Here is a 24,211-nt window from a genome sequence, read left to right as displayed (position 1 = left end):
TGAAATGCACTTTAAGGGACATACATACATAACTCTCTCTTTTCTCTTTCTTTCAGTCAATCTCTTCTTTCTTTTCCTCTTATTTCACTGTAATTTTCCGCTTTAGCTGCCAAGAAATTCTATACGATGCTTGCCAAAAGCTTAAATCAAAATAAAAGTTTATTCTCTATACATCCGTTCTCTGGTTTTTACGCTGTTTTATCTGTCTTTATCTGTTTCTCCCTGCCTTTTTCTGATGCACTGATGGAAAATTATATCCCCCATTTCCAATTTCCCATCTACAGCTCCATTTTAAACACACTTTCGAGTGGCAAGTGCCAAATGGCAGCAGCAGCACCAGAGGCAACAACTTCATTGATCGGCAGAGCGGAAACCCTATAGAGAAAGCCAGCTGAGAAGGCCAGCAGGGAAAGCCTGAAGAGAGGCGATCCAAGGAGCAGCATTTGATGGCATTGTAAACAAGTGGCACCCTCTATTACACTTTGCCACCCAGCAGCCCCAGCCCCGTTTCTGCCCTTGCCTCAAATTGCTGTCATTAACTGGAAAGTGCAGGGAAGCTACAACAAAATTACACCAACAATCGGAAAAGACAAAGAGCTCCTTGTTGTTGACCTGACAAGGACAACTATTCCAGATATATATACTGTAAGGACATGGCGTGTGTCACTCGCCCTCCCACTTTTTTCCCACTTCCCCCTTCTGACTGTCTGTCAGAGTGTTTTTATATAGTGCCCCGATGTTTATTTACACAGCTGAGACAATTACATTCAAGTGTGTGGAGAGTGTGGATAGTGTGGACCGTGGTACCCTCCTCAGTTAAGACACAGAAAACAAGCTGAAAAATTGCTGAGAGCAGCTCTATAAAAACTACAAACGATTTGCGCGTGCCATCCCCGACAAGGATAATAAACAAGGCAACTGTCTCTCTCAAGTCTCCAAGACAAAAGAAACGAATGGAAGGAAAAACTTATCTTGACTGGACAGAACGAGAACACCAGCTGAAATGTAAGGAATGTATTATCGAATAAAATACATTTTGAAAAGTGAAGAAAAAATGTCTAAGAAATCGTTCATTCCAAGATAAAATGCAGAAATTGTCTTGAATGGAACTTCAAATAAGAATATTCTCTACATTTTTTAGTCAGTCTTTAGTTTAATTTCTCAGAACTAGTTCACAGCATCTCCTATTGTAGTTTCTATTACAAAATACTTTCCAAATCAAGCATTATTTATACTTCTAGCTTTAAAGCAGTGGTTTCACACGTGGCGGCACATGGATGCTCGTGATGCAATAGAAAATGTTAAAAAACAACATACATGTCGTGCGAACGACGCGGCGCATTGATGCTCGTTTGTAGACACTTGAGCGAATGCTGCAAAAAACCCTCTCACACAATTCCTATCCATATCCCTCCATATCTCCTTCTAAATCTTAACTATCTCCGGCTCCATTCAAGGCCGTTTCCGCAGTCTGTCAGTGGCTGCCAGTTCGAATTGCAGGCGTCACCAATCTTTCTGGCAGAGTAAAAACCCATACCACACCCACCGAAAGACATTGGCAAATATTTATTGATAGCACTCTGACAGTGAAGGCAGGGGCAGGGAGAGGAACAGGGGCAGGGGCAGACGTGTGCGAAAATTATGCGCCAACACCCACACACACTGTTCCCGCTTCCCCGCTGTGCCCGCCCCACAGAAGTCAATAATTTCGTAACAGCCAGAAAATATACATATGTAGGTAGTAGCAGCAGCAGCCTCCTTCTGAAGCTGATTATCATCATCATCGTCAGCGTCATCATCGAGGAAGGAACGTGGCCATTGATGGCGCCATTTTTGTTTTTGTTTGCTCAACCAAACATCAGTTTGTGTGTGTGTGTATCCCTGCTCCTGTGTGTGTGTGTGGTGTCTAGTAATGGGAGCTGACAAAACTTTCTCCGTGTTCGGTGTTCGGGAGGGAGGAGGGTACCAGTATCTGTATGTCTGGTCTGGGCATTTGTTTGTGTGTTTACTGTCGGAATTTGTAATAAAAGTGAGCTGTTCATTTGCTTTAGGGTCGCCAAGTGGCCCACACACATGGTCTATCTCCCCTCTCTTTCAGTCGAACAGCACCCATCCCTCTCGTTGTCTTTCTCATTCTCTTGCGTGTAAAATAAATGTTTGCCATATTTTGTTGTTTTACGAGGCTCCTTTTTCGCAAGTAAAAAATAGAAAAGTAACCCACAGAAAAAAAGTAGGCCTGGTCCCGGCCATAACTTGTCATAAGTCGGCAGGGTCTTTTCTTGGCGGGTTCTTGGCTTTTGTGTTCTTGTGTGGGGGTCGAAGATAGAGCGAAATATAGGCATGATACTGAAACTTTTATGACTACAAATTTCTTTAGTGCAAAGCCAGGACGAAATGTTTGCTTTATGTTAATGCCCAGCCGAAAGGAACGGATCGGGTATAGGCCTGAGGTCTGTGGCAGCCACAAATGGAGAATAACTAAGCCTACAGGGCCGAATGGTGGAAATGCTGCAGATTGAGAGACTGCGGCAAAAGTTTTTGCGCTCCTAAGTCCGGGTGTACTGGGATTCCGGAGGATTTTAGCTGGATTGCTATCCAAATTGTTGTTGGAAGTTGTTGAAAAATAGTTAAGGGTTGAAAAGGTGGAAAGAACTGCAACTATCTAGCTTAAGGATGTCTCTTTTTTGATGCTATAAACATTTGTTGATTATGTCAAAAAAATAACGAGACTGATAAGCAGTTTCTAGCGGACAGAACAGTATAACAGAAAGTGCTCAAGCAAGATTCCTTAATGTGGGCATGGATTTGAATTCTCTGTTACCAAGAAAGTTACGAATCTGTGGGATAAATAGATATAGAGGAAGTGGAAAATGTACCTTTGGAAACAATCCTACAGCGTTTTATTTGGTATTTCTTGAATATGAGCATATGTATATCTCACGGATATCAGAGCTATAAAACATATGTCTCCGTAGATCAATGTTGGAATTGGTACAATATTTCAATGATTTGAGTTGCTAATTTATCTACATATATCTTTCTATAGAGGTATTATCCATATATCACACCCTATATCACATTAAATTATCGTCCATCGTTTCCCTCTTCCGAATGCTGACATTTTTGTATAATCAACCGAAGCCTTTCATTAAAGTCAGTCATTACCTTTCTCTTGTTTCGCTCATTTGTTCTTATTGTTCCGTTCATTCCAGGGTATACTCTCACCATATCCCTCTCCGAACTCGAGTCTATGCTGTTTTTTCATTCGCCTTTTCTTGGCTGCTCTCTGCTCACGTTTTTTGCCTGTTGTTGTTATGCAAAAAGTTGAAAATAATCTTTTGCGTTGAAATGCGCAAATGTTTCTTTTCCCCCATATGCTTTGTTTGCCCATTCAAGGACGCCACAAAAGGCACCAACAATATGATAATTTCCAAAAGCAAGAGAGTACAATTGAGAGGCGAATGTGAGAGAGAGAGAGAGAGAGAGCAGGGGAGCGAGAGAGGAAAACTTGGCTGCTGCATTATAATAATTGTGGCTGACAAATGCGACAAAAACAGCGACGAGAGAGGAACAAGGATAGCGAATAGAGAACAAAACGCCGTCGAGGGGGATGGCAATAATGATAACTAACCGCAAAAGAGCGCCGCCAGGCGTCAAAGCAGCACGCATAACGGATGAACGAGGGAAGCGGAGGGACAGCAGAAGCAAAGCAGTGCATAGTAGAAACAGCTGCAGCGGAGCGCGGAATAGAGAAGAGCTAGCGGGAGCCTGGATGGGGATGTGTGTGTGTGAGTGCGACAGCAGCAAGAGTCAGTCAGGCTTCCGTTCTCTGACATCTTTGGCCTACATAACAAAAACAGTTGCAACTGTTACAGCACGGCGAGTGTGAGAGAGAGAGCGCGGCGAGAGGCAGGCAGAGAGAGTACGTAAGTGAATGAGTGTGAGAGGGTGGATGGGTGGTAGGTAGGGATGACACACAATGAGGCCTCTTGTTATTTGCACATGTGTAACCGTTGTTGCTGCTGTCTCTGTCGCTGTCTCTGCTTGTGGGATGCCCTTTGCAGACAAGGTATGATGATTCTCGTCTGATAGGAAAAATATACCGCTGTAAGTGGATAGTAGACTAAATATTATCATAAATATACATATGTATATGCACTGTATATTTATGAATAGCGTAACTGTAAATGGAACCTGCAGGGTATCTAACGCTTCATACCCTAAAGCCTTTCCTACGGTTTCGGTTGTTTCTTGTCGCTTCATGTCCCTGTCTCTCTCTCGTTCGCCACTTGTGTCATTTTTAACTGCTTCTGAGCCTTCCCAAACAGACTCAAGTTGGGCACAAAAACCTTTTAATTTGCTCCGCCGCACACTCCCCGTGCTCCAAACCTAACCCAACCCAGCCACCCACTGCTCTCCAGCCAACCCTCGTACCTCCACCACACTCGTACAAAACAAGGCGCAATTTCCTTTTAATTTCCTTGCAGGCATCGAAGGAAAAGAAGGGGGGAGGGAAAGCCCACAGAAAAAAAGGTTGGACATATTTTCTGTTTTCCTTTTGCCGGCCTGCTATATGCTTCTTCTTGTGTCGGACATTGGTCAATGTTTACCAATCAATTATTTCCTCTTTTTGTCGCACAAACTAAATGCTTCCGACCAGGATGGCGTATCTTCCTCTCTCGCTTTCTCTGGCCATAAAGGTGGCCGCTCTTCGTCTCTTTATACCTTTAATGGTAGCTACACTCCCCCTTTTTCCCTTCTCCGCACCCGACCCCCTTATTGCTGATTGCTCGAGCAATTTCGTCGGCTCTGCAAAAATGTCCGACGAGTATTTCTGGTTTTTATGGAAATATTTATTCATATGTCTGCGTTGATTTACATTGTTCTCTTCTTTCTTTTTGTGGCTTCTCTGTGTTTGTCTTCTTTCTTGTTTTCTTGATCTAGCTATGATCTTTCTTTGGAAATCGAACAGAGCTCTTTGATGGCCCTCGCCCAGTGGGTTCCATGGTGTAATGGTTAGCACTCAGGACTCTGAATCCTGCGATCCGAGTTCAAATCTCGGTGGAACCTTAACGTTATTTCTTTTTTATTTTTAAGCTACATATATTTGTATATCTGATATTTTCTCAGCGACTCTACTTTTATTTATAGATCTGATCTCGCCATTGAAGGTGTTATTTCAGCTATATGACACAAGAAGGGAAGAGAAGTTTAGATTTCTTATTGTCAAAATTTTTTCTGTGTTGCGTTGTATCGAAGTTCGAAAAGATTTACCATATTAATTTTGATACTCCATGACAAAGAGTCTATATTTTCGTTCAGGTTATGCAAGAATTAAAGGAAATTTGTTCTTTCATTGAAAGAAATTTTTATATAAATGGGAAAAATGTATTGGAGAAGTATACAATTACTATTAATTCGAATAAAACTCGAATACATCCTACAAAATCCAGGAAAATGTACCACCAACTCCAAATAGTCCGACAAACTACAAAGGGTAGTCTTTTCCTATTGTTTTTTTCTGCAATATTATGTAAGAACGGGGCAAATCAACGTCTTCTTGAGCTGTTACCGCCTACACTTTTATATAAATGGACATGCATATATTATACAATTACGATTCATTCCCCAAAATGCCACTTAATGCATAATTGACCACAGAAGAACCCTTTTTTCGGGATGTCGTGCTGTTAACCCATTAATTAATATGCAGGTCAAAAGTAAACGCGATTTAAAGGTTAAGCGCGTGTGTTGGGGGGTCTCGGGAAAGGAGTACGACAACCAGAATTCAAGTGGACATGGACCTGGACACGGTCAAGTGCGAAAATGGAGAGAAAAGAGAAGAGAAGAGTGTCATCAAAGTTAATTGGCAATTAATTCTTTATGAGCGGACACCGATGCGACCAGGCCGAAACCCCAACATCGAGTGACATTTAACATTATACCAGAAAAACAAACATGTAGAATCACACACACACAAACACACACACACACACACTGCAGATGAGTCAGTTTATTTAGATAGGATAATGGAACACACGAGCCGAACAGAACAGATGGGGTCTACAGGGGGTCTTCGGGTGTGCTAAGGCCTATAAAATAACTGCGCATTGAAGTGTGAACACCCTAATGGGGCATCCGCCGCCGTACTTCTCTCCAGCCTCTCCCACCGCCCGCCAACAATAAAAAATTAATATGCCAAAATGTGGAAAATTGTACGGCGCGAAATTTGCTTTCTTCCAGCATTCATTTACCCGTAACGCGTATTATAAGGATTAGCCATACATCATTAGCTTTGAGTGGAACCGGCTGGGATATCTATCGCAGGATTATGTGATGGGCGAGTATGAGAGTTTGGGAGCACGTGCTAACCGAAATAAGTAGGTTACGGCTACCCCAAAAACGTTTTATTTTTCCTTTTTCGTGTGTCTCTTTTGGTTATTGTTTCTGGGCTTTATTGTCCTCGGTGTCACGAAATGTTTTGACAACGTTTACTTCGATTAAAACAAGAGACGAACTTAGAAAACGCGATGGAAACTAACACAAAAAGTAAAAACTTTCAGCGTCTATTACAGTTTTTATTATTTTTTTGTTTCTGCTAGTATTTTAATTATAAGTTTTGTTGTGAGATTTATTTTTTGCTTGGTACCAAAGAAAAACGGGGAAAAAACGCGAGCACGTGGAGTGTGAACCCAGCGCGCTTCACAGGAAAACCAAAACTGAGCATTTAAGGACACTTACGATTGATTTTATACCGAAACCCTAGTCAGGCACGAGTCCGAAAAAGACGCGAGGCCTGCGACTGGCTGCTGAGCCTCTGACACAGAAAACTTTCGGGGGATTCAGGAGCCGAAGACCCGATTCGGAGTAAACAAAAAGCTTTTGCTACGTCCTGGGGCTGCTCTCTCTCTCGGAGTATATATTCCAGCAGGTTGTTTTTTTGTTTGGCGCCCTTTATTAAAATTACATTACAATTATTCAGGGCACCATGTGCTTAATTAGCATGTGTAATTTTTACGAAAAGTTCAGCACGTAATGAAGCGAGTTAAATCTCATACAACGTATGAAATATTAACTTATGCAGCCCTAGCAATAGCAACAAATTTTTTTATATTTGTCTCTTGTTTACCTGCGAGGGAACCAAATAATAACAATAGATCAGGTTTTTATTAATAGCCCTAAAATTGTTGATCAACTTTCTCTTCTACGATCTGTGGTGTCAGAGCGGGTCATCGCTTGACTAGAAAACTGCCTCTAAGCGATGCTTGTTCAAAGCGGTTCTATGGTGTAATGGTTAGCACTCAGGACTCTGAATCCTGCGATCCGAGTTCAAATCTCGGTAGAACCTGAAGTGAAATTTTCTTTTTTAATAGTATTTCTGTTAATACGATGAATTCTGTTTTTATATTGGTATGTATTTTTGTTGTTAATATTATTTAGTTTATAGATAAATTTAATAGAACATCATCTTTGTACGGCTTTTAGCGCTAATGGTGTTGCACGGCGTTCAGAGAGGTTCCATGGTGTAATGGTTAGCACTCAGGACTCTGAATCCTGCGATCCGAGTTCAAATCTCGGTGGAACCTTGATTTCTGAAAAAAAATTTTTCTCTTTCAACTCGATATTATTGTATTTTTTTTAATTTTGCTTCCAGTGCATTTAGTTGAATTTTCGTGTTACTAAATTTTTAAATTTTTCCTTCTCTACAGATTATTTACTGCAGCACGTGTTGAAAGCACATCAAAATTCAGCTTTAGAGAGCTTTCAAACTACAGAAAATATCTCACACACACACAAACATAAACATTTGACACGTGAGAGCGCGAGCACTTGCTGAGTGTAAGAGTGAGAGAGGTTGATACAATGAGTGTGATACAAACAAATAATAAATATCAACAAAAGAAACACAAATCGCAATAATTCACAGCTGAACCTACGATAAGGCGGAATGCCAATGCCCCGACATCTCCAACCGTAAACTCAATACAAGGGATTGCATTACAAGACTCACCTTTATCGCGAAATAACTTTTTGTAGGCTGACAATTGCTCCGAATCCAGCCATTCCTCAACGGTGGGCAAAGGGCGCTCGGCGTCGGTGTAGCATTGCAGCCAGGCGGGATACGATGTCCAGATCAATAGAACAATCTTCACTAGGGAGACGGTGAACATCAAGCTCAAGACGAGGGCTACTATGACTTTGAGCGAGCGTTTCCACATAATCAAAGTTCGGAAGGTAGACCTGATAAATGCATGGGAGAGCTACGCAGCTGTCTCTTTCTAAATATTTAATGCGCGCACTTTGACATCGCTGCCAGCTGAGTTGCAGGTGGAAGCAACAGCACCACAGGCCACACGCGAAAACAACGCGAGCATTATTTCAAGCCGATTTCAACTGTATTCTGTTTCATTTAATCTCAAGTGTTGTTCTATTCTTACACTGAATATTTTATTTATTATTTTTGCACAAAAAATAGCACAAAAACGGTTGAAAAAGTGCATCCAACGCTGCCAGTGTGGCAGCGGATTTATCCATAAAATATACCGTCCGACTTCCAGAAATATACCGTCTCATTTTCAAAATATACCTTAAAAATACCGAAAGAAATGACAGCCCACTGAACAGCAATTTATTTAAGCAGGTGAGAAGCCGCGAGGAGCACTGTTTGCAAATTACTCCTGTAGCTGCATCCTAGCCTATCCTTCATCCTTGCATAAAAAAAACACGATATCTCTACCCTAAGCTGAGCTAAAATTCTTCAAGATATATAATTTTCGTGAAGAGTATTTTAATACCCACTGGTCGACAACGGGTTAATTGCTCTCTGTCTATGATCGGAACTCAAATTCGTCGATTTTGATATTCGATTTGATTTAACTAGCTAGGAAGGAACCTGAGACCTGAATAAATAATTTTGTCCGATTAATGAAGTAATTTTCTATATGACTGGCTTATTCTAAGCCCTTCCTTTTCTTTGATTGTGTCTAAAATAAGGTTGCAAATAAGATCAAAGCATAAAACGTAAGTGCGCAAGAAATGTTATTTAATTTTAACACTTTTTGCTTGTCAACCGGTGGTATGGTCCTCTTTATACTCTATTTCCGTTAGTGAATTTATATTCTGTTTCCGAACTGATTTTAAACATTACTAATGACTATTTTCTATCCGCAAGAAAAACATTTCCTCATTTGAATGTTTTTCATACCGCGGCACATGTTGCTGTCATCAGATACACAAACCATTTAGGCAGTTTATAAACCAAGAACAGTCAGGGAGCTTTTTTAATTTTGTTTTAAATTAATTTAAATCAATTTACTTAAAGTGGAGCTTATAAGTAAAATGTAATTACAGAAATACACAATTAAGAAACCTAAAATTAAAGTAAAGAAAAGTAAATTTTATATCAAGGTTCCACCGAGATTTGAACTCGGATCGCAGGATTCAGAGTCCTGAGTGCTAACCATTACACCATGGAACCACCTGACAGCCGTTGGACAAAACTCATAAAGATACTTCATAGAGCACATCAAATGCTGAGTTACCAATTTACAGAGACCGATTTTTGTATCTTTTCATTCCATATAGAAATGAAACAACAATTGGCATTTGTTCGTATTTATACATAAAAATAGAAAATATTCAATATAAAAAAAATATAATGCACAAAAAAAAGTATAAATATACTTTTAAAAATACCTTACATATTTTTTTAGTGTCAAAGTACATATTACTCGTAGCTTATCAAAAATGCATACCACATAATATTTCCATTCGAACTTCTATAAAAAATATCGTAAAGCAGAATTCAGGTTCCACCGAGATTTGAACTCGGATCGCAGGATTCAGAGTCCTGAGTGCTAACCATTACACCATGGAACCATTTGCGATGCTGCCGTCCAAACTGATTCACAATTTTCACTGGGCCTTACTTTTTGTTAGCCACAGCGAAAGCAGAAGCGCGATTCTACCAAAACGAAATTGTCATCAAAAATCAATTTTGCAACATTTTTATTTGTTCATCATTTTTTTTGTGCGCTTTTTTGAAAAGCTTTTATGACTGAAGAGAAAAACTTAATTAGCTCAAATTCCAAAGTCCATTATCAAGTCCATTATCACGAATCGCCGACCAGTTGTGCGGGTGTTTGTTAGCCATCCAATCCACGGGTTAAGCCACAGCACTTAGCCGTAGTACGAGTAGGGGGAGGCAGCATAATAGCCGCCGGAGTAGGCGTAGGGACTGGCTCCGTAGTAGAACTGGGGTGCGGGCTCCGGACTGGCAACGGGAATGGGGGCTGGTGCGGCGCGTGGCAGTGGTGCAGGAGCAGGCACGGCCAGGGCAGCGGCAAAGAGAGCGGCGAAGACAACGACCAGCTGTGAACAGATATGGTGGAATATGGTATTAGATATAGATATGGGTTGGGAATTCGCATTTAGTTCTGAAGTCCTTTCCTGAGGATAGGTCCTCAACCGTTCTAAAACTTACCAGCTTGAACATTGTGCTTGAATTGATTTTCCTTCTGGTTTCTGATGCTACTGAAGCGATTGCACTTTGTGGTTTGATGCTGTTAAAGCCCACTCACGGGTCTTATATACTCGTAGCTATCTCCCAGTCCCCGAATTTGTCACACTCATGACTTATTTATGATGTCGCACTTCTGGAAGCACTCTATGGGATTTATGGCCATTTCTGTTTTGCTCACATCATTCCGCAATAGTTTTCGTTTTCGTTTTGTATTTGCATTTGTATTTTGATTCTATTTTGATAGTTTTTGACAGACGAGAACACCAATTTCCCTTCGCATTCTAATGACTTCTTATTCTTTGTCGATCTCCGGCGATGGAATCACTCTCGGTTATAGAACTGGCCTTCAATGTATCGTGATTTTAGCACAGTGAGATAGTAGAATTTTTGCGAGCTACGCTCAGTGCATTTTAATTGGGGATTGCTTGTCGCCACTTTTGGCTTCTATTCAGGTGATTGATGATCTCCAGACATTGTCGGGTGTACTCGTATTGGTTCTTAACAAAATTTCAAGTATTTGGCGACTCAAATTCAATTACAATCAATTGCGCAGAAATATTATGGCCGAAGTATTGAAAAAATTCAATGTCCATACAATAATTTAACTGATTAAGAAGGGAATTTCACTTAATGAGATTTCAGTTTAAACGTTTTCAAGAGGCCCTACATCTCTAAAATATTTGAAGTCAGGAATGCTTAATTTAAATCATTTTTCATTGGATCCTAGAATATAAGGGTAGCTCACTTTTTCTATATCATTTCATTAGAAGGATGATATTCTCATCTTAACATTCTTATACTATTTTTATAAATAAAGAACTTTCTAGAATAAGTACTTCACATTTCATTGTTTAGAATAATACTTTCAAGTTCTCTTCCATTCGTATTGCCAAAACAAATCCTCTTATATCATCGCCTTCGTGCCCCCAAAGTGTATCACATAAAAACTGCAAAATCATGTACATTTCAACTCCCAAATCAATCGAATTCAACCAAAACAAAGCCAAATGTTTACCCGTGACGAAGAGCCAAACCAAAAGAATCCAGTAAAAAAGAGTCAAAATAAAGAGCGACACTCTTTGGAGGAGTATGGAGGATGTGAGGAAGTGAGTGGAGGAGGATGCTAGCTGCTGCTGATGATGATGATGGTAGTGACGATGTCGTCAACGGCATATAGTGGGCAAACAGATTAAGAAACAATAATGTTCTTTGTATTCGCATTTGGCAGGCATTAGGCGAACCGAGCGCGTTAAGCCCGATAATGAGCCATAAACTTGGCCAACAAATGCAAATGGAATAACAAAATGTGGGAACGGGTCCCCCGGTTCTCCCGATGCCGTCAGCAGTGTGATGACAGCAGCACTACAATAAAGCTGCTTAGACTCCCTCCCTTCCTCGGTGACCCTCTTCCCTTTCTTTATTCCGCAATGTTTGTTACTCGAATATAAAAGGCTGCAATCGAGCAAACATCGAGTGCAGTTCGATTCTGTTTGTCAAGACGTAGAATTAACTCTTTCCATCATGCTGAAGCTGGTGAGTGTTTGCCAAAGGCCTGCCATTCCCTTTGATACCCAAGTGTTTCCCATATATTCCTCAGGTATTCCTGTTGCTCGCCGCTCTGCTGGCTGTTGTCCTCGCTGTGCCTGCCCCTGCGCCGGGCCCCAATCCGGCACCGGTGCCCCAGTTTGTCTACTCGGCTGGCTATCCCGCTGTGGGCTATGCCTCGCCCTACGTCTACTATGGTTGATGTATTGAACGATTCCCGATTGAATAAATAAAAGCTTTTGCATGAGAATTTATGAGTTTTTTGGTTAAGGGATTGAGAGGTTATACTACAATTTTTTCAGATAAATTGTTATACTAGATATTCACTTTTCTACATTCTGGAGGCCCAAACTTGGTTTTGTTTATATTTATAGGAAGTAGGCCTTAATATTCTCCCATAACATAGGACACCAGGGTTATAAACTGTTCGAAACCTCAACTTTGGTCCTGTCCAAGTAGGACACAGATTTATACCCAAGAAAGCTCATCATCCTTCACTTCATCCTTTATAGCAAATCGGTGAAGATTATTTCACATTCTGTTTCCCCTAACGAAAAAAGAGGCTTTCCACCACAAATCCTTCCCCCTGAAAAGTTCTCCTGCAACATTTCGAGCTAGAAATTGTGTCTAAACATCCCGCTCGCCGGCAACAATGTTTCCCCCGAGGATGACGGAAAAGTGTGCCAACATTGCGATTCCCACGAAGTTGCGTGCAAGAAGAAGTTTTTCCTTTTCGGCCGACTTCCTGGCGATACGCCAAAAAGGATGCCACAGGACTCACGATGACTTCAGTGTATTTTCTGATTTCGCAACGATTCGAACGTGAACGCGGCTGGAAATAGAGGAAATAGAAGGCCAGAAAAGGAGTAACCCGCTCGAGCGCGCTCGCGTGAACTTCGTTGAGAGTCCGAGTCCAGTCCTGTCGGGGAGTATCCTCCGTGTGCGAATGCAGTTTCAGTCGAATACCGTCGCCCGCCTGCAATGGATCGCCTGAAAGCCCAACGACGAGGCCACAGCCTTGGACGACGGCCGTTCGCCAAGTAGAGCGCGAGAATTTGAACGTGGGAAAGTCGTTCGCAGGATATGTCACCGGAAATGTTCACCACCGGCCCCCCGCCGCGTGTCCTGCCCATCTCTCCGAATCCAAGTGTTTCCCCAAGTGCCAGTGCCTAAGAAAAAGATATATAAACGGAAGCAAAAGAACCACAAAAAAACAACAGCCGAAAAGCGAATGATGATGTTGGCCATGCCCATGCCCATGCCCATGAGGCTGATGATGTCATGCCATTGCCTTGGCCATTGTCCTGGCCAAAGTGAAAGTGTTGTTGTTGCCGCTTTTCCGGCCACGGTTGACACATGAGTCGCCCCGGCAGTCATGTGCCATTATCCCTCAAGTGAACAGCCTCATAATTAACTGCCAAGGTTCTCAAGAAGGGATAACACGAAAGTCCAAGTGAAATAAACTCAGAAAAATCTACAACAGAAAGCAATTTCAGTGAAATTAACCATCAACCATTAACCATTAAGGATTAAGGATTATAACTGAATAAAGGATAACCCACTACTGGAGCTATGGATACTTTGATAGTCGTCTGCTCGCTGCTTCTGCTGCTCCTCTCACAGAATGGTAGGATAATCCCCGATCAGCCCCAGCTCTCCCCCTCTCTACCCTGCATCCTACATCCTTAAAAGAAAGGATTCTATACTGTGGTTTACCCCTTAAGCAAAAGTACTCGTAACTCTTGCTTTTGTGGCACAAAGTTTCTCTTTCCACAATACATTTTTTCTTTCTTGTTCTGTTTTCATAAATGAAATGAATGCCAAATGAGTTCATTTGTTTTGGCATAACTTTTGCTTTTGGCCATGTTAATTTTGGCCTTGCTTTTGTGCCGAGTAGGTTGCTGCCTGTGGGTGGCTAGGGGTGGTTGTGGGTGTGGGCGTGGGTGGATTACTTTGATGGGGCTTTAATGATATCGGATGAAAGTTTACGATGCCTAGAAAGGCGATAAAAAGCAATGCCAGAAAGGTGGTGTAAAGATTATCAAGATTATTTTATTTGTAATTTAAATACAGTTAACAAAAATACTTTAAAATATTAAAAAATGTACGATACCATTTGAAACCATTTGAATTTTTATTTCAATGATTTTTACTACTATTTTTGTTGTATACTTTTTAGCGTGAAATGTTCATCCAACTAAAATAAATGTTTGTTTCCTTCGTTTCTCTCTCGCTTTTCAAATCTCTGTTCTCGTGTTCAAATCTAGTGGAATTAAGCACTCAGAGAGAAACATTTCTTTCTTTATGGGCATTTTTTTGTTGTTTTTTGCGGAAAACTTCTGTTGTCTCTGCAGCAAAACACCCGAAGAGGAATATATTGTTTGCAATGTGGCAAGAAAATATTACACATACGCCCCATGCACCGCCCAAAAGTATGGAATGGAACATTTTAGTGGAGGGGAAACGTGAGTGATACTAAGCAACCCATGTGCGGCAAGATAGGGCGTGTTGGGGCAACCTTAACCCACATTAGCCCATGGCCACGAGGCCCCTTGAAGATGAAACGCAAATGATGGCAAAGATGGCAAAGATGTGGGAATTCATTAGACCAAAGGGAACACTGTAAAATGAGGGGATGGGCAAATATAAAGAAAGTAAGAGGCAGAGTAGGTGGTGGGCGATGGGGTCAAGTATGGGGAAGTAGATGGAGAAGATGTAAGTACCCATCTCAAGTCACTTGACAAGCTTTGAAATGTTGCAAAGAAAGAGAACAAGTAGCTCAAAGTAAAGACATCCTATGTAGAACAAAACTATTTATAGAGATTGGATAGAAATGAAAGATAAAAAGAGGATAGGCTTACGAAACAACAAAGTCTAGATATATATCCATAGTTTAGCAATGAATGTTGAATTATATCTCAGATCTTATTGGCATCCAAGAAACATGAAAAATTTAATCAGCTCTCTAAAAATTACTAAAAAAGATGCAATAATCTTTTAATCTTGGCAATATTGGAAGCCTGTTTTCCTTTTTCTGGATTATAGCAAAGAAAGAATGTTGCTACAGACAGAACATAGCTGGGAAATTGTAGACGATGATGAAGAATAAACACATCCTAAAAGTACTGCAAATGCTTCCTGCTACAATTTTCTTACATTTTACAACACCCAAATTACACAAAATGTAACAATATTGGATTCAATATAAAATCGCATAAAAAATATGCTGATGCAGAACAAATTGAAAGGATATTACCTTTCAGTACTAGTGCTCCGGCACCTCAACCTCCCCTTAGACTATCAGCGACTTCAGGATGATTGATATGCAGCACACAAAGGAGCCCAGCCCTAACAATCCAATTGCAGAAATTGTACCTCCGTTTATATGTGCATGTGTGGATACATACATATGAATATATCAAATATATACCTATATACATATATACTTCATTATATGTTACGTGTGCGTATTGCTTACAAAATTTTTAAAAGGCGAATTTGAATTTTTATTGGATTTACTCGAACATTTTGCGCACACATATGTACATACGTATTACGTACGTAGCATTTTGCCACTCAAATAAAATATTATTAAATTCAATTTGATGGATTTGTTGCCTCACTCTCTGGGCCAAGTGTTTTCGATGGTTTTCGAGAATGGTGTGGGATGGCAGCATTGGACCTGGCCAGGACAGGCCAAAGACGAAAATGACATTAGATATTAGTAAAAATCTTTCAAAGTAATTGGCTAAAGTTCTTTGATGAAGCATCGCTCAAATATTTTTGAAAATTAATTTTATTTCGTTATGAAATTGTGACTGACAAAATACAAATTTTAGTTAAATGTTTCGCGACAAAAAAAAAAATTCTTAGAAGTTCATAAAACTACTGCGTGAATATTTCAATAATCAAAAAGCATATTTTAATTATTCAAATGTCTGACTGTTCTTTCGTTTCCCTTTTATTTTATGCAAAATTCAACCAGAATTTTATGAAAAACTTTTAGCTTGAATAATACATTGACTAACCTAACCTACAGATTGAATAACAAATATATTGTGCTTTCCTCTGCTACCAATAGATTCAATTACCAATCATTATTTTCGCCAGCTATCAGAAACACAGCAGCAAACAAATAATATAAATAAAATATTAAAAATAAAAGCAAACAAGGGAACAACTTTTTTTGTACTCTTGTTTTTTTGCAAATAGTTTTTGGGTATTTATTTTCAATTTTGTCTGCACCAAAAAAACCTCTCAAATTGTTTGTCGGAAATTTTAGTCAGTCCCATTACTGAAGAGTCGGGGGGTATAACGGATAAAGGTTAGCCGGATGGGCGTGGTGGCCATAAAAAAAAAGAAAAAATATCGCGTGATGGGAATTCAGGAATGCGTCCCTTTGGGTACAACAAAATAAAAGGATGTCGATGAAATGCTCTTCTACAAAAAATTACTTAGAAAAGTGAACTAAATGTATTGCTGTGCGCAAAAAATTACGCTGAAATGAGTTTTACTGTTTTACTGGTTACACTTTATTTTTTTTTTTTTTTGTATTTTGGCTTTATTGGTGATGTGAGTTGATAATTAAATTAAAAATAAACCCTGAAACGAATGCTACCTTTGGCGTAATGAAGGTCGTAACCCTGGCAGTTCCACGTTCAGTGGAAGTCTAATACATTGGTACCAAGTGTTTCAAATCTTCACTTCAGGCCTAGTAAAAACATTACGATAATCTTATTAATCGGTTAACAGAGAATAAAAGCTTTCATATAAAAATGTGGCAATAACATACGTTTCAAAAGCATCAGATATCTCGTACCTTTTTTAAAAGATATACAAATACTAATAATTAAATCCGATTTTAAGGAATTTTTTCGCTGCAAGATTCTGTTCAAAATTGTATTCCCGATTCCCAGAATATTTGCACAAACAACATTTAATCAATGCAAATGGAAAACAAATTTATATATTTTTTTGTTGCATATTTCCATATTCTATAGCATGTATTTTTTTGTCCGTGTACATCTTTTATACAATTTGTAAGTTTGATTTAATTTATTTAAATTCATTTTTATGTGATTCGTCAATCAAATAATGCACAATATATTTTTTTGTTGATAAACTCTCAATTCTTTGATAGTTTTTCCTACTTTTGATAATTCATATTGTAATTTTCTTGTTTTTATAATTTAAAAAATCAGTATTTCTTTCCTTGCTCGTCAATTTGTCTTTCTCTCTCTCCATAAAAAACAGAACACGAAACTGCAGCAAAGGAATTTCTATTAAAAATGCAACACAAAGTTGAAAGGGGTTTGAAGGGGTAGCGGGGTTAATCAGATGCTTGAATATTTCACAAGGAATATACTCTCTATTTAGAGATTCATGCATTCAATGGAGGCAGAGGCGGAGGCGAATGAAAAGCTAATTAAATTCAGTGAAATAAAAGGAAAAACGAATAACGATACGATAAAGTACTGTGGAAAAATGAAATAAAAAACTTACTGGCTGTCCATATGAATTATGATTATTTTTTATGAGCAGAACTACCATCTAGGTCCATTCCTTTGACCTCATCTACCGCCAACTCCTGCCTGACAGGCTTACTCCTTAGCCCTGCCATCCAAGCTTTCAGCTCGCGGAAAAAGTGATAAATTTCATGCAAAAATTTTCTCTTTTTCTCTCCAATTGCAGCTGCAATCCTTGGACATCTGGAAGGCAACGCCACTCCCGCCTCGTCTTCGCCTCCGTTGAGGCTGCAGCCATCGACGCCATCAATAACGCATTTTGTAAATGACTCCTTCATCATCTTCTGCCAGACAGTACAAAAGGATATCGACACCAAGTGGCGTGATCCCCGCGGCCAAACCCGTGAGAACACCAAGGGTCGAGTGCACATCGAAAAGAAGACGGGTAATAGTCCTACTCTCATCCTCTCAGTGGATACTATATCCATTGGATGCCAGTGCGGTTCATAATGCCTGGGAGTTACATTCCTCTTCCATCTTTTTCTAGGTCTTTTGGCTCTGGTCTTTGAGCACATCTCGTTGGACGACAGGGGCAACTGGACCTGCGAGGTGAATGGCTATGGAAATGGGAACCAGAATCGGAATGTGAATACCGAGCGCGAGTTCTTTTCCTCCTTTGAACTTCTCGTAAATCGTAAGTTGGCTCCAGACTTGGGTACAAAAAAAGAGGGAAAAATGAAAGTCATAAAAATTGTTGCCAGACCTGTTTGCATAGAAAGTCTTTAACTTGGATTGGAATAACAAAAAATGTTTCAAATAAATATAAATTAATTTTAAGTTCCAAAAACTGATACAACGCATCTCTGTGAAATTCCTGGGCCTATAGTCTTGACCAAAACAAAACGGACTTACCTCGAGAATGTTTTTTTTTAAAGCCCGCCTAATTGGGAGTCCCAGTTTCCAACAATTAGATATTTTTCAGTTATTTTTATAATACAAGCTTAAAGTTTGTTATCTATTTATTTAATTGTGATAAGAGATGTGAAACACATATAGAGAAAAACGAGAACCAAGACCGCTAGTTATGTTCTAGAGCTAATTTGCTCTTTCAACTATTTAGATAGGGAGAAAAGCTTCTCAAAACAGGTCCACAAGTAGGTCCTTCTAGAACAAACTTTCATTTCAATATTGGACTGACTGTTTTCAACATTAAATAGTGCTCTGCATTAGCTCTATTCTAAATATCACCCCGACTTAACGTACTTTTGCACAAATGTGTGTCAACTTACCAATCAAGAAAGATACCATGTAAACAGCAAAGAAATCAAAGTGTCCATACACACAGATGTAGATATGTACAGGATGTCATGACCCAATGTACAATATTTACTGAGTAATTTGACCAACGTATTTCCTTCTTCCTTGCCATTTGTGAACCCCCACTAGAGAAAATCTCATTTGGCAAAACGGAACAAGTGCAGTCGGTGCGCGAAGGACGCGACGCGATGGTCAATTGCTTCGTGGAGGGTATGCCAGCACCGGAAGTCTCTTGGCTCTACAATGGCGAATACATAAACAGTGAGTACACCCACCACTCTCTCCTCCCCCCACGTGGCATGGCAAACTTGTTAACTATGCAACTATTTCCCTATCCCCCATCCAAACCCTTTTTTTCTATCAGCTGTGAACTCGTCGAAGCACAATCGCCTGTCGAACGGTCTGTACATCAGGAATGTCAGCCAGGCGGATGCCGGGGAGTATACGTGTCGTGCCATGCGTATAACACCAACTTTTTCGGATTCCGATCAAATAACGATATTGCTAAGGATACAACGTAAGTACAATGAGCGAAGGGACACGGACATGGATACCCATGTCCCTATTTCTCTTCCTGCTATTTTTTTGGTAAGCTCAGATTGCAGCACATACAGACACACCCACTTGCAGTCCTGCCCCCGAGAATTCCTCCTACGTGCCACACTTGATAATATTTAATCTAGAATTTATTTTGTACCCCCCACTTGTTGGCAATTGCATTTCCCATCCCGCACCCCACTGTGTGGACTCTCTCTGTGTCGTCTCCCCTTTGAAAGCTGAAAATTGAGCTTAGACTTTGCAACAAAATCTTTTGCTGATAGCAGCTTAAAGTTATTTAAGCTGCACTTTCCCCCGTGGCATCCTGGTCCTTTTCTCCCTCGCTTTCCCTCTCTGGGGAGTGGAACATGCTTCGTTGGCTATAATGAGATTTCAAGCTGCTTCTGAGACCCTACACGCTTCTGAGAGAGATGTAGGGAGAGACAAAGACAGGCAGCGAATCTCCTTCCGCATGTCAGGGTCAAGTGGCAGGAAAATGCAAATTATTGATGCAAATTTTCTAATGAACATATTACTTGGAAGCTGTCCGTAATTGGCTTTGGGGAAACAAAGATAATTGTGAAATTGGGAGTATATAACAAATAATGAGGCAAAGAAGTTATCAAGCGAATTGATTAAGTGGACACAGAGGGACATAAAGGGGAAAGCTGAGAATGTAAGTGATGTTGCAGTGACAGGAAAAGTTAATCCTGAGCTACCGGTCAATGGAACATAAACCAAGTCAAAGGGCACACCGATTACTCAAACATAGGAAACTTAGTTTGTGCATTCGTACCCAATAAATTCTTCCTTGTGTACCCAAACAAAAAAACAACGAAAGCCCTCTCTTGAGACTCATTAATATTGCTGACATAGCCAGGGAGCAGAGTCCAATCCAAAGTGCCCCCATCAATATCGAAACATATGTATGTACTTTTGACTTCATAAAGCAACCAACACCAGGCAAACCAAATAGAAGCTCAGTCAACTCCACTCCATTGGGGGGCTTGAGTTAACACTCCCCAGTGCCCCAAATACACATGCCCCTGATTCTACCCAAAAACGCCTCTCTCCAATTGAGTTGCCGTCAGAATTTTACTAATGACTGCAGGACGAAGGTTTGCACAAGCCAGCAGCAGCAGCACCCAAATTGGACCCCCAAAACGGTGGGTCGGTCCAGAGTTGCCATCAGCCCTCAAATCATTGCAGTGTGCCCAGCTGGCGCTGAAAAGTAAACACCAAACGAATGGAAACCGAAACTAATTTGCAGCCCACTAGCTAAAGAAATGGATCGTGAGGTAGGGAAGGAGCAGGAGATGTGGACTAGGACGAACAGCACAGAAGCTGCAGTGGGGGCAGGAGGAGATGGAAGATGGAGAAGGAACAGTAACGGATGAACAGATGAAATGCTGCAATATATAGGTTTGCATTTCCTCAGCAATAAACTTCAATGAGCCGCAGTGGCGACGACAACGACAACGACAAGGACGAAAAGGACGACGACGAAATGCTAAAATGTGCTATTAGTTTACGCTTCAATGGAGCATCAGGCTTAGGGTGGAGGTGTCCCCAGAGGTTGCTGAGGGTATCGCAATATGTACAGTGGTGTACATATTGAAAGGGAGCTAAATAAATGTATGGGTATGTCAATGCACAGTTCTAGCAGGGCTCTTAGTAGCTTTGACGAACACTGGTATTAAGTTTGCCTACTAAAACATTTTATATGGAATTTTATTTAGCTTAAAACGACATTAAATGCTCCACTTGGGAAATATTCCTAAGCTTCCGTAATTTCTTACGTTTTTTGCCATTCACTAAGTACCGCTTATCGTAAATGCAAAATGTCACGCCGGCCGCTGCCGCTTACGAATGCAATGCCAAAGCATGGCAGCGAGCAGCGACGCCGACTGCAAATAAGCTTTGAGCGTGGGAGTAGGAGAGGGAGCGTGAGTGTGGGAGCAAAAAAGAGACGAAAGTGCTGCTGCTGCTTTGCATCGATTCTTGGTTTTTTTTCTTCCTCGTTGTGGGCTCAAGGTCGTCGCTTGTTTGTTCTTGTTATTAGCAGGAGTAAAAAAAGTAGGTGCGCTCTGCTCTTTAAAGTAATTTTTAAGCGGTGTTTCTTAGATGGTGTAGCATGTTGGAATATTGCTCTCTCGCGCTCTTTCTATCAGGCAGTATCGTACACAAACAAAACGCAAATAATATAAAATCTGTAATAATCGTGAGAGCGGTCTGCGGAAATGCCTCACCTTGTTCAAATAAACCTTGATTTCTTGCACATTGCATCTTTGCTTCAGGCGACCAAAGGGCGTCGATTTGTGGTTGGTAATTTGCATACTTGAAAATAATTCAAAGTTTTAGTCTAGTAAAAAGCTAAAATTGAAGATAGTTCTACAACTCCCACTCCACTGTACTCCATACATAGATAGGTTAACAGTTAACCAGACGCAGAGCACAAGCTAAAACAGAAAGAAAAAAAGTGTAACTGATGTGCCATGTGCGGTGTCAGTGAGGTCTCATTGGGGGATTTAGGCAGAGACAACGACAAAGTGCAACAGCTCTGCACCTACTATCCCTATCTATGCGACTTTCCCCCTCCTTTTGTGGGTGTGTGTGTGTGTGTGTGGGCAGGCATGAGCAAACGAAACCAGGCCGTTTCCCGCCCCCACCTCCCTTTCTATCTGCGAAGCTTAGGACTTACACCAGCTGTGCCTCATCTCTCTTTTCCTCTTTGCAGATAAGCCCCACTGGTTCTATAACGAGACGCTGCTCGTACAGTACGCGTATGTGGGCGGCGCCGTCAATCTCAGCTGCGACGCCATGGGCGAACCGCCGCCATCATTCACCTGGCTGCACAACGGCAAGGGCATCCTGGGCTTCAATCATCGCATCTTCGTGGCCGACTATGGGGCCACGCTGCAGCTGAACATCCGGAATGACAGCCAGTTCGGGGACTACAAATGCAAGGTGGCCAACCCACTGGGAAGCCTGGAGCGTGTGATCAAGCTGTTGGCGGGGGCCAAGCCCATGGGGCCCACACGCTTCCAATTGAAGCGCCTCTTTGCGGATGCCTTCGAGCTGGATCTGCGCACGCCCCGCATGACCAATGTCTCCGATGAGATGCAGATCTTTGGCTACCGGGTGGCATACATGAGCGAGGGCGAGTTCAAGTTCAGCGCCGGCAACTGGAGCCATGCCAAACAGCGGGATTTTTCATTTCATAGAGGTGAGTAGGTAGAGGGTAGAGGGTGTTCTAGGTTTTGTATATCAAATAAGATTGGACATATCGAAGAACATAAAAATAAAAGAAATCCAATTTCTGGCTGAGTAATACCTCTTCTCTTAAAATTCCATTCCTTTCCAGGCCAGCGTTTCATCATTTCGCATCTGAAGGGGAACACCACGTATCTGATGCGCGCTGCCTCCCGAAATCTGGCCGGACTTAGTGACTGGAGTGGCGTGAAGATCTTTGCCACTGCCGCCGCTCGCAGCTGGTACCCGTCTCCGTATCCGGTGTACGCACTCATCCTTGCTTTGATTTATGCATAGAGCTTGTACCAAATCCAATGCCCATACCCCAATCCCATTCCCCAATCCGAACCCGATCTTGTTAATGTTGCTGCTGAGTTCCCTATTTTTTGTATCTTCTGTGATAGAACTTTGTGTGTGCAATTCACTTAAACCTAAACCTAAACCTAATTAAAGAAAATGCTTTTTATGCTATATAAATATATATAGAGTATATGTTCCGCCTATTGCCAATTTTTGCTGCCAACTTTCCATTCATCAATCACATTTTTTGTACTTTTTTAAGAGGGAAAAACCACAAAATCGATTATATTAACGAAAGAAAATGAAGGAGGCGGAAAACGATGTTTATGGAGAGGCGAATCCTTACGATACATACAATACATATGCATTGTCAACTTTACCTTATAGTTAAATATGAAAATGCCCAACTCTACATAAATGTTGTTCAAGCTAAAACAAAACCGATAAAACTATGTAAACCGAAACAAAAAAACTTTGATGAATTTTACAAACAACCAAAAGAATGAATGTCCAAATTATTGATAAAAAAAACACAGAAAAAAACATATAAAAAAACCAAAGCAAATCAATAATAGTAAATGGATTCAAATTAGCTTAATTGAAATGAAAAAAACGAGAAACAGATGCGAAAAAATGACGAAGGAAAAAACCCCGAAATGAAATGTTTAGCTGGTAAGCAGTGCGTATGAGTAATATGAAAATAAATTCAACTGAATGTGTATAAAAATGACTTTGATTTGGGGCTTGGGTTAGCAAAAAAGAGTCTTATGGAGGGGGTTTTTTTCGCAGGTCTAAAGAAAACAAGAACGGTCTTATATTGATTGAGGGCCAAGGTAAGTCAATGTTCTTCGAATTTCAGTGTAAATTACACAAAAATATTTATAGAAGAATACAATACATTAATCCACATATTTGTTGATAGCTATTTATGTTCTATAGCTTTTTTATCTTTTCAAAACTTTTTCCACGATTCCTTAATTAATTGAAACAAGGAACCAAACTTTCCCCTTCTTTATAAATTTCACTTAACAACCGAACTGTCAACACATTTCATGAATAATTTCCTGGCTTTCATTTCCTCAAGGTGTCCTTAGATGTTTATCTAGTGTCCCCCTTTTGACAGCAATTGCCATGAAAATGTTTATCATATTCATTAACGCAAATCTCGTAGTATTTTCAGCCCATAAACATTAAGGAAAAGACGTCCCCTAAGAACCTTGAACATTATGGTAGGCTCATTGCTTATTCGAGGCACGCACCCAATTACACGGAA

General features: G+C 40.6%; 4 protein-coding genes and 5 non-coding genes across 11 annotated transcripts in view; 5 read left to right on the top strand and 4 right to left on the bottom strand.

Moving 5' to 3' along the window:
* Positions 1 to 8,528, bottom strand: part of LOC108163457 (apoptosis-resistant E3 ubiquitin protein ligase 1) — a 29,846-nt gene extending 21,318 nt beyond the window's left edge. For all 3 annotated transcript variants that reach the window (XM_017298747.2, XM_017298748.2, XM_017298749.2), the window contains exon 1: positions 8,012 to 8,528. In XM_017298747.2, coding sequence (XP_017154236.1) covers positions 8,012 to 8,219 — 208 coding nt within the window. In that variant the 5' untranslated portion in view covers positions 8,220 to 8,528. The remainder of the gene's footprint in view (positions 1 to 8,011) is intronic.
* On the top strand, positions 4,999 to 5,070 carry Trnaq-cug. The gene has a single exon. It is a non-coding gene; the product is annotated as a tRNA-Gln (tRNA).
* Positions 7,277 to 7,348, top strand: Trnaq-cug. The gene has a single exon. It is a non-coding gene; the product is annotated as a tRNA-Gln (tRNA).
* Trnaq-cug lies at positions 7,515 to 7,586 on the top strand. Its single transcript has one exon. It is a non-coding gene; the product is annotated as a tRNA-Gln (tRNA).
* Positions 8,529 to 9,406: 878 nt separating the features above from the next.
* Positions 9,407 to 9,478, bottom strand: Trnaq-cug. Its single transcript has one exon. It is a non-coding gene; the product is annotated as a tRNA-Gln (tRNA).
* Positions 9,479 to 9,807: 329 nt separating this feature from the next.
* On the bottom strand, positions 9,808 to 9,879 carry Trnaq-cug. Its single transcript has one exon. It is a non-coding gene; the product is annotated as a tRNA-Gln (tRNA).
* A 112-nt stretch (positions 9,880 to 9,991) lies between these two features.
* Positions 9,992 to 10,593, bottom strand: LOC108164290 (neuropeptide-like 4). The gene is made up of 2 exons (XM_017299938.2): positions 10,484 to 10,593; positions 9,992 to 10,371 (listed from the first exon to the last, which is right to left on the bottom strand). Exons 1-2 carry the CDS (start codon positions 10,493 to 10,495, stop codon positions 10,180 to 10,182), a joined length of 204 nt encoding a protein of 67 aa, XP_017155427.1. The 5' UTR covers positions 10,496 to 10,593; the 3' UTR covers positions 9,992 to 10,179.
* A 1,351-nt stretch (positions 10,594 to 11,944) lies between these two features.
* Positions 11,945 to 12,317, top strand: LOC108164291 (neuropeptide-like 4). Its single transcript, XM_017299939.2, has 2 exons — positions 11,945 to 12,055; positions 12,120 to 12,317. Exons 1-2 carry the CDS (start codon positions 12,044 to 12,046, stop codon positions 12,267 to 12,269), a joined length of 162 nt encoding a protein of 53 aa, XP_017155428.1. The 5' UTR covers positions 11,945 to 12,043; the 3' UTR covers positions 12,270 to 12,317.
* A 282-nt stretch (positions 12,318 to 12,599) lies between these two features.
* On the top strand, positions 12,600 to 23,659 carry LOC108163028 (neural cell adhesion molecule 2). Its single transcript, XM_017298071.2, has 7 exons — positions 12,600 to 13,694; positions 17,759 to 17,977; positions 18,080 to 18,226; positions 18,979 to 19,110; positions 19,214 to 19,366; positions 22,124 to 22,612; positions 22,751 to 23,659. Exons 1-7 carry the CDS (start codon positions 13,640 to 13,642, stop codon positions 22,933 to 22,935), a joined length of 1,380 nt encoding a protein of 459 aa, XP_017153560.1. The 5' UTR covers positions 12,600 to 13,639; the 3' UTR covers positions 22,936 to 23,659.
* Positions 23,660 to 24,211: the final 552 nt, after the last annotated feature.

This window comes from Drosophila miranda, chromosome 4 (assembly GCF_003369915.1).
Source record: "Drosophila miranda strain MSH22 chromosome 4, D.miranda_PacBio2.1, whole genome shotgun sequence".
Classification (NCBI taxonomy): Eukaryota; Metazoa; Arthropoda; class Insecta; order Diptera; family Drosophilidae; genus Drosophila; species Drosophila miranda.
The sequence above is the reverse complement of the archived record's forward strand: the minus strand, read 5'-3'. Positions and strand labels throughout refer to the sequence as shown.